The sequence below is a fragment of the Poecilia formosa genome, unplaced genomic scaffold (assembly GCF_000485575.1).
Source record: "Poecilia formosa unplaced genomic scaffold, Poecilia_formosa-5.1.2 Scaffold27, whole genome shotgun sequence".
NCBI lineage: Eukaryota > Metazoa > Chordata > Actinopteri > Cyprinodontiformes > Poeciliidae > Poecilia > Poecilia formosa.
Window position 1 is genome coordinate 1,100,878 of NW_006799966.1, and position 10,480 is coordinate 1,111,357.

At 37.7% G+C, this 10,480-nt stretch overlaps 1 protein-coding gene across 1 annotated transcript in view; it reads right to left on the reverse strand.

Moving 5' to 3' along the window:
- Positions 1–10,480, reverse strand: part of b4galt2 (UDP-Gal:betaGlcNAc beta 1,4- galactosyltransferase, polypeptide 2) — a 171,942-nt gene that overhangs the window by 144,235 nt on the left and 17,227 nt on the right. Inside the window, exon 2 of the mRNA XM_007548574.2 lies at positions 2,386–3,196. Coding sequence (XP_007548636.1) covers positions 2,386–2,731 — 346 coding nt within the window. The 5' untranslated portion in view covers positions 2,732–3,196. The remainder of the gene's footprint in view (positions 1–2,385; positions 3,197–10,480) is intronic.

Here is a 10,480-nt window from a genome sequence, read left to right on the forward strand (position 1 = left end):
CAAAACTACATTCAAACTAGGAAACCTAATGATATGCAAGCATGTTTCTGATTTTGATTTAAGATATGTGACGGAAACAGTGGGAGCATTTCATGGGCAGTTGTGCTCAAAAAAAGCTTTGAATTTGTGCGTTAGAAGGCAGTGGCGAGATGGCATCCCTGTTAGGAGCCCTCTGAGTCTATGTGCTGTATTTAATCTACGATTTAATTTTTTAATTTTATCTGGTGCGAGGAGGAAGAAAGAAAGGGCTTGACAAGTGCAGCCATAATGCAAAATCCACCACTGGGTGGGAATACGAAACATTCTAATTAACCAGTCCGTCACAATGAAAACTGTAAAAAGAAAACATATTAAAATAACCACAAATGTCAGGACAATTTGGAAAGCAATTATTGTCATGTAAAGTGTCCATAAAACATATTGTAAAGTATGCGTTAAATCAATTATGAACAAAATTAGCCTTTCACGCCCTCAAAATATTTATGACATCTTCTCTAGCAATAAAATCTTTTTTTTTTACATTCCTCTTGGTCCAACTTTAATTCCCCAGTATTAGGAAACATGACCAACACAGAATGAATGGCTTCATTCACTTCCTCCACTGCAATTGCCAAACTGCAATCATAGTCGACTACAAACATAAAATAGTCCAGAAAATCAGCGTCAATCGTTCAAAACCCCTCAGTTTGTTCACTTTTTGGCCAGGTTGAAATTCAACCAGGGAACTAATTCTCAATGGGAGAAATCCCAAACGAAGCACTGACGGGAGATGAGAATTGAACTGAATTGTATAGAAAACTACCCAAGACCTCAATGATGGGAATAATTAAAGACACAGTCAAAAATCCAGCAACCTAATGTGAGAATTTTGGAAAAGGATGCCCAAATTATTTAATCCAAGTCATATGCTTGAAAAGACAATTCAACCAAATTTTATGGAAATGCATACATTTCTGAATTTAAAGTTAAAAATTATCATTTTATTATTCATAACTATCCTAAAATAGGAGTTTAATTTAATTTGTTTAATGTTAAACAGGAAAAAAACCTGTATGTTAAAAGACTTTATACTCTATATAAACTCATGCTTGAATAAGGTGAATTCACCATGTGCTCCTCTGAATTCAATGCATAGTTTTATGATTTGTTGAAAACATTCATAAGTTATAGAAACCATTCTAATGCAATAAATCTACAGCAAACTTTATACTCCATGCTAATACACTTGAGATACTTGTGGCTTGACTCTAATTTGCATTGAACATTTTAAGTAATTCACCTATAAGTTGCGTGCAAGGAAAAGAAAGCACCGAAGAGAAATGTTAAAGCTCCGGTGTTTGCTTGTGCTGCTATTTATGTTTCTGCAGAGGGGCTTTAGGTCTGACTTCATGAATCTCATCTAATAGCTCCACTGTGAGTCTATCAGGTTGAAATACAACCTGGTAAAACCATTTAATGTTGTAGCCTGACCTAGAAAAAAAAAAATGACTCCATTTCTTATTTTTCTCCTAAATGGAATAACTGAGATGTGTTTTTTTCTTTCTTTTTTTTAGACATAATATACATCTTTTTAATCTTTAGTTTGGAAGTTAATCATCTTTTATCAGGTTTTATCAGTTTATTTATTACTTCAATCAATGATGTGGACATCCTGCCCTATTAACAGTGCAGGTCCTGCGGTGTAGATCTAACTAACTGTTTCAGGCCGTTGTCCGAATGAAAGGTGAATCTCTGCTCCTGTCCCAATGTTTCTGAAGTCTTCATAGGATTTATTTTTTTCTCCCTCATCCATTTACCCATCAGTGATGGCTACATTCCCTGTCCCTGCTTAAAAAAAACAAAAAAGGAAAAGAAAATAGGATCCCCATTGCATAATGGTGCTACAACCTTGTTATAGAGTGTAAATTGTGTGTTCAGCATGATACGAAGTCTTGGCTTTCCTCCCCACACAGTATATGACACAGTGTGTGGAATATTTCAAGCACATTTTGGAGTACAGCTCCAAAAACCTGAGTATCTGTGAAAAGTTTCATCTCTTCTCCCACTCAGTTTAGAAAGTGAAACTCATGATTCGTTATACAGAGAAATATGTGGAATATTTTAAGCCCTTTCTTGCACTTTTGGTGATTATGACTTACAGATAACGAGAACCCAAAATTCAATTTCACTGAATTCAGTGGAGGGAGCAAGTGTGATAGGCAAAAGATGCACCAGCAGCAAGGATAACCACAACCCTGTGAGGATTGTCAAGCAAAATATATCGACATGCTTCATTTAAACCTTTGTCGTATGTTGTGCCACAAACCAAATTAATCTGCAGAAGCAATCGGAGCACAGAAGCACCACAAGAAATTCAGCAGAGATGGAATGGAAGTCGTTACTCACCGAGGCCTGGTGGATTCTCCGGACACGGTGGCAGCGGTTTGGGAGAAGGTGTCTGATTGTTCTCAGGCTGCAAGCTCGGGACCAGCTGCTCGGCAGCGGCCAGGTAGGTGGCTGATGTCGCATTTGGTCTCGAAAGGTTGTAGTAGTAATAATGATGTCCGCTGCCCGTTCCGCTCCCGTTATTCCTGGACCCGTTTCTGCCGTTGTTGAAGCGGCTGAAAAGGTCGAACCGCTGCGAGTAGACGTCGAAGTACAGGATCATCATGATGAGGAAGTGGAGCAGGCAGAGCAGCAGGACGCCTTTGCAGATGCGCTCCAGAGTCCGGCCCAACATCAGCCGGGTCATGGCAGACAGAAGTGGCCGTCCTGAGACGACCAGCCACGGCAACGCTGGCGTGGCGCGGCTAGATGAGTGCCCTCATAATTTGTTGTTTCTGCAGGTGATATCAGCTGCTGCTAAATCACTTATGAGCTCATGTGGATTGTTGATACTCAGTTCACTGACTTCAGCATAAACTTTGGGTCTGTCATTTTCACCAACATATTTTGCAGAAGACGTTCTGATGGTAAAAGATTCTTCTCTGAAAATCCACTTACCCTGACATGTGGATGTGCCAAGTGGCTGCAGAAGCATTGAGGTTCTCCATTTTTAACACAGTTCAAGACGTCAAAGATATGTTTCTTATGTTGATGATTTCCAAATGACTGGTGAATGGATTGATGGCACAAATGTTCATCGGTGAAGAGTATCTGCTGGTATGTCCATTGGGAAGGCTTTTTCTCTCATGGCACCAAGAAGGGAGTCACAAACCTGAAGAGGGAAAGAAAGAAACGGTGAGAAAACCACGTCAATGGTCAAACAAGTCCTCTAAAACGTTTTGTCTGGTTTTACTTTTGAATATTTCAGATCAAACACATTTTAATATTAGAGCAAAGCAACTTGAGGGAATACAAACTGTAGTTTTCAAATTTCTTTTTTTATTTTTTATTATTATTAAGGAAGGAAAGCAGGTCAAAAGTTTCATATCTGAAAATGTGTGATAAACCAGATTTTTCATGTAATTAATTTCATTAACCACACCCAGAGCTGATTTCTGTCTAACCTGTAGAATCAAGAATCCACTTACAGTGAAAGATTTCTATAGCAACACAACACACACCAATTTAAATAAATGTAAGAAAAAATGAGAAGCAAAGTCAGTGATAAATGTCAGCCTGGAAACAAGCAATTCCTTAGAAATTAGAACTCCAGTAAACCACAAAGAGAGTCATTATCCACAAATTAAGAAAACACGAAACAGTGGTGAACCTTCCCAGGAGTAGACAGCCTGCCAAAATTATTCTAACAGAGAAAAAGCTACTCATCCAGGAGGTCACAAAAGAACCCAGAACAATATCTAAAGCACTGCAGGCCTTGGATTCACATAAAAATGAGACTGAACAAAAATTACATCAATTGCAGAGTTCCCAGGAGAATACCACTGCTGACTAAAAACAAAACATTTGCCAAAAACAAAACATCTAGATTATGCATCCCCAAGACTTAGGAAATATACTCTGCTCAATGGCGTCAGGAAATTGAGACTGTATGGAAGACAGTTGCTTCAGGCACAAAGTCAACACTGCATTTAAGAAAAAGAACATCATACTGACTTTCTAACATGCTTGGAAAGTCAGTATGATGACTTTATCCCCTTGGTCTGCTTTACCTCTTTGGGATCTCAACAATTTGCCTTCATTGATGGAATTACAAATTCTTTTTACTTGTAAAATCTCATGACGGAGAATGTCTGGTCAGCACTTAATGACCTTAAGCTCAAGAGGAATTAGGTTACACAGAGCAATGATACAGCATCTGAAATAAAGCAAAATTAAGTTTTTCTCTGGAGTGGCATGTCAATGTCTGAACTTAAATCTGATTGAGATACTGTGCCATGACCTTGAACAGCCTGTTCATGCTGGAATATTGTCCGATATGTCTGAATTAAATTCATTCTGCAAAGAAAAGTCATATCCAGACTCCATCTATCCGTCGGCTATGTCCACTTATCCTTGCAGGACCGCAGGAGGACTGGTGTCCATCTCCAGTGGTCATTGAGTGATCAGTGAGGTACAGCCTGGACAGATCGCCAGTCCTTTGCAGGGCAACATAGAGAGACACAGGACAAACAACCGCATCTGAGGACAATTTAGAGACACTAATTAACTTAACTTATGTGTTTGGACCGTGGCAGGAAGCCGGAGAGCACAGAGAGAACATGCAAAAAGACCCCAAGTCGGGACTCAAACCCAGGGTCTTTTTTTTTTTCTGCAAGGAAGCAGCAGCAGCACAACCAACTGCTTGATGGCAGCTGTTACCATCAGAAGTGGCGCAAGCAGTCATTAGGTTTGTTTTGCGTAGATTTTTGCCCCATTTTCTAATTTCTCAGCTCATCTTTAATTAATATTTTATTTGATAATCTTAAAAATGTGCCAAAGAAACCAGAAAGAAACAATCTGTAAAGGGCAAATGCTTTAAATACAAAGCACTGTAATTTAAATGTCAATATTTATTTTCCTGTTACCATTTAAATAGTCATCCTCTTCTGCTTCCTTAAGCCAGTGCAGGTGAAACATTATTAATTTTAGAGGTGTTTTCTGACTCAGTACGGAGACTCCTTGTATTATTAGCAGCATGAAATCGAACGAAACATAATCAATCTTACACTGGCACTTTCGGTATTCAGTGACCTTGTTCGTGTTGGCAATGCCTGGTTGAATAGTGATGAAATAAATGTAGATTTTTTCTCTCAGCAGAAGAACGAGTACACACGTGTATTTCAAGGAATAAAAAGTGGGGGGAAAAAAATGCACAATCGATAACAAAAGCATTAACAGACACAAACGAACCGAGAGCCTTGACTGGGGCAGTTCAGCCAAATTGACATGCCAAGTCAATTTTCCAGTCAAGTGGTTTAAAAAGCATTTATGATAAAATGAGACTGCAAGTGGGAATACACAAAGCAATGAACATATGAGGAAAGGAGAGGAGGAGGGCACTCTTAGTGCATTCCCAGGAGCAAATTACTGAAGGGTTATAGCTTTTCCAATAAATGAGAGGAAAAGACGAGGAAGATAAAAACCCAGAATGACATCAGATTTCCTGATGAAAACCACAAGAACTTCTATAAGCTCACAATTTTTTTATGCTAATAGTAGTACTGTGAAAAGGAATGAAATCTAAAGGATATGTCAGCTCTGATTTTCTGCACAGCTGAACATTACAGTCAACCTCTTGAAAAGTATTGAACTCATAGAGAATACAATAAGCTTTCTTTGCAGAGTTTTTGTTTTGTATAAACATTCTAATTAAATCAGTGTAATCTAAAATTAAATCTAAATAAATGCTGTCATGGCAAAGTGCATAATCACTAATTGTATTAATTCCAATGTCAACACGTAACTTTCACATTAGACTTTAATACATTAAGTGATAGAATGTCAAGTATAATCTAATGCAAAAACTTACAGCAGCCAATATTTCTTTTCTTTTTTTACTTGTGAAAATTATAATTTATAAAACATACAGTGCTATAAAAGCGTGCATACCACTTGAATCCCCTTGGTTTACCCACCAATAGCTCTGGCTTTAATAAGGTCGTGGACCCACCTCACGTTCTGAGCGATTTCTAGCAAGTTCCCTCCAGGATTGTTCTGCGTTTAGCTCCACCCATCATCTCAGTTCTCGCGACGCTATCTTACTGAAAACATCCTCCTTCATGATACTTCAATTTCCATATTTTGCTGCTGGGATGGCACGTTCAGGGTGATGTGCAATGTTAGCTGTCTGCCTCACACTGTCTTCTGCATCTACCCAGTGCATCTTAGTTGTGTTTCCTACAGGGCTTGTAACAAACTGTAAATAGTTGCGTTTGGCTTGAGATGTTCAGAGGACATTGTATAAAGGCAAGCATGCTTTAAACTTATACATAACTATATCCATGACCTGTCTGGTGTGCTCCTTGGTCTTCCTGATGCTCTTTGCTCACAGTTGTTCACTTACAAACCTCTGAAGTCTCCACCGAGCAGCTTTTAATAATTAGATTAAATTACACACAGCTGAAGTCTGTAGTTGACTTCTGTAGGCAATTGACTGCACTTTATTTAGGGAAATCAGAGCATAGCTAACAGTTTAAATTAATATACAACCAAAGTGCACAAAATTTTGTGGCCAAAATGTAAAAATGTTACAGGAATTTGAGTCCTTTAGCAAAATCCTCAATTGGTATCAACCGAAGTTTAGTGGAGTTTAGTTTAACAAACTGTGCAGAATCTTAATCAATCTATGTCCTTGTTCACACCTTGTTTTCACCCAAATTTGCATTGTTTTTAAATGATTATTTCACATTTTCGGCTGATTTTGTGGTGTAGTATTACACCAAGAAATGCGTCTTTAAGTACTTGCACAGAACTTTTTATATTTTCAATTCTTACCTGTATATTTGTAACTTAAGGTATCTTTTGTTTTATTACAACCTTGTGTCAATCTTGTGACCATCTCCATAAATTTCTGCAGATTTCCAACAGAACAGGAAAATATTTGTGCATTTGCAAATTACACACATTTATGATTCCTGACACTTTACATATATCACTGATGCATAAAATATTTCCTGGCCTAACACCGATCCCTGTAGGACTCTAAAACGGTTTTCTAAGAAGTCTCATCTGTTTTCTTCCATTTACCTGTAGACAGTACAATGACTGACCCTCAGGTCTGTATGTGAATAAAGCATGCATTATAGTGTGAATTAAAATAACATGACTTAACATATCAATCACACCGCAATGCTTGTGCATGGTTTTTGAGCCATGATAGCTGTTTTAGTATCCTAACCAACTAGGACATTGCTTTGATAGGTAATCAGTCTGAAAGGAAATAATATTTTGACCTTTTTTGTCTTTCAACAAGAAAGATCCACACAAAGAGAGTTTCCTCTACTGTGCAGGTATTGAATTGCAAACCTCAGCAGGGAAACCAGAAAAAAAATAAATAAAAAATCCACAGCCAGGATTGAGAACCTGTTTTGCTCAGTTGCACAGGACGTCTCAAAGATCAGTGAAGACAGAATACAGATCAGCACTTTTCCTCTTATATGGGAACAAAAAGAAACCCCAAAGGCTCCACATCCATTTTCCTCACAGCATCTTCGTTATGTAGTGTAACACTGAAGTCTTCTCAATTCTACAAGTGAGTGTGAGTATTGTTTTGTTTGTTTTGTTTTACAAAGGTCATCTGACTCTTTTAGATTGTTTTTAAGAGTTCCTGTCTCTACCACTCAGGTCTTCAGTAGCGTTCTCTATGGAAATATCAAGCACACTAGAGCTGAGTGCTCAGATTTACCTTAACACAGTAAAGTAAAATGTAAACAAAACCAAAAATGAATCTTTAAAACTTAAAGTCTAGGAATGGAGAGACAGATAGAGACTTTGCTCCAGTCACAGAGAGAAATAGACCCTTTATGTAAGCAGTTTATTCAAGGATGCCTTTAAATCCCCTTTTAACAACAGCAATAAATTTCATAACAGAAGCCCATTAAATCATGACTGCCAAGGAGTCCACTGAGAAATACTACAATAATAACTGCCAGTTTCTGTCTACGCTAGGTTTCAGTGCTGCCTCTAAAGACCGAACAGTACAGAGGTTCTGTCATCACTTTTATCATCGCCATCACCATAGAGGCAATGGGTTTTATAAGTCATGTGGAATAAAAACAGAAATATGATGCAAATGATAGCACATTTAATTAGGTAAAAAAAAAAAAAGTTACTCAAAATAAAAAGCTAAAAAAAAAAATCTGAAATAAACATTAGGATGAAGTGTTTTTCCCCATTTCATTTTATTTAAGATGTTATGGATTCAGTCAGCTTTACAGAATGCCCCTTCTCGTCACAACCACCCTGACAAACCCTCCGTCTCCCTCTTCATGTAAACCGACTGTGTGACGGGTCTGAATTTCATGAATGTGTTTATTTATGCAGAGAACAATACTCGATTTTGATGAACCGCTGTTGTGACTATCTGTGCTACCTTGCAGATCAATGTTTGTAGAGTCTGAGAGCAGATTTTGAGGAGCAATTGCTAGAGGTCGTGAGGAAGCACGTTCGGAAACATTTTTCTGGTCCAATACAGCAGGAGAATGTCTCACTAGCATTTTCTATTTATTTTATTTTTTTTTAAATAATGTGAAAAATAAAATGAGATATAAATATCAGACAAATGTTCCCTAGAGACATGTAAACATGGTCTAAAGGTTGATTAATGATCAGTAGATCCAAATAGATGGATGTTATAGGATGTGTTTATGATCTATAATGCCATAAAATGTTACAATGCAATTAAAAAAATAAAAATAAAAAAAAACTTTGAGTTTAGGAAATGCACAGAGGAGCTGACCTAATGTCTTGCCACTCTTTTCTCTTCTCACAGAGGGCAGGTAGGAGAAAAAAAAATCTGCTTACACTAAGAAGTAAAAGCTGTAGGCTTCTTTGAACAGAAGGAGATGAAGGTGTTCGCTGAGCAAATTCCATTTCCAAGTAAAGCTCTCACACACAGGCCTGTTAACTTGTTAATGTGCACCTTTGCAATTTACATTTCAAATAAGGCTTGATTAGATCACAACTCAAAAATATATAATGCATCAGTGACAGATTGTGCATGTTTAGACTCATCTGTCAGAAATGCAGTCATTTAGATTAGATCATTAACATGCAGTACTTCAGTCCAGCTGTGGAGACACTGTAACATTGGCAGACTGTGAAAGATCTCTTAGAGTCACTGTAGTCCATCAATGCTCTTGGGTCTGGTCACACAAATGTGATGGACTCTTTCAAACGTCACATGTATACATCGAAATATCAAAGAGCAAACTTAAATTATTTTCTGTCTGCAACATCTGTATCTTACATTTTTAATTTGGTCAGCAGATGGATGCCCAGATTGGTGATTTGTGATGCTACATAATTCATCGTGTGGGGACCGAGCATATGTTGCAAGGAGCAATGGTCTGTAAAAGGATTTATTTTCTTTTTTTTACAAGGGTCAACAGAAAACACAACATCAGGCCTTCCATCGCATTATCAGTCACAAGAATAAAGCCTGTCACAAACAGAAGAAGTAGATATAAATATAACAGTTTTTTTTGTAATTTTCGGGATGTTTTGGTAATATCCAGAAAAGAACTCCCATCAAGAATATTATCTTCACTTCTATATCTTTGAGCACATAAAGTCAGAAAGTCTGTCACAAGCCTGATGATAACATTTGGTTCGCAGTGTGTCATATTCTCAAGTTTAGATCACATCCAGTAAATCTCAAAGCATGAGGGGAAAAGCATCTCTCAGCGTGAAAGAGACAATTAATTAATGCTTCTGACAAGTGTGAGCTCCTCTGATGTAGGAAAACATTTGATTTTGGACAAGAGGTTGAATATTAAGCAAATGCAACTTACATATTTTTTCAACCCTTACATAGAAATCATTAGATAAGAGAGCATAATGAAGACCAAGTAGCACGACAGATAGGTCGGGGATACATCTGTGGAGAATTTTAAAGCAGGATTAAGTTCTAATACAATATCTCAGGGTTTAAATATACAGAGCACTGTCCTATCCATCATCTGAAAAGAGATGGAAAGAGAATAGCACAACTGCAACCATTTAAACTGACCAGGAAAGGAGTGCATCAATCAAAAGAGCAGCCAAGAGGGACATTTTAACTCTGAATGAGCTACAGAGATCCACAGGTCAGGCCCAGGAATCTATTGACAGGACAACTGCTGCGCACCCCAAAAATGGAAAATGTTGGCCTAAACTGCAAGATGCTATATATGTGTGGTTGAAGAACACCACCACACGTGAACACGCAATTTTCTTTCAAATGGACAAGAAAGCTGTGCAGAATTGGTGGGAATATGGACGGAGCTAAATGCAAATCGATTCTGAAAGAAATCCAATTACAAGCTGGGAAAGACTTGAAACAGAGATGGAGCTTTACCTTCTAACAGAACAATGACCCTTAGCATGCCAATAGAGATAATAAAATATATATATATAT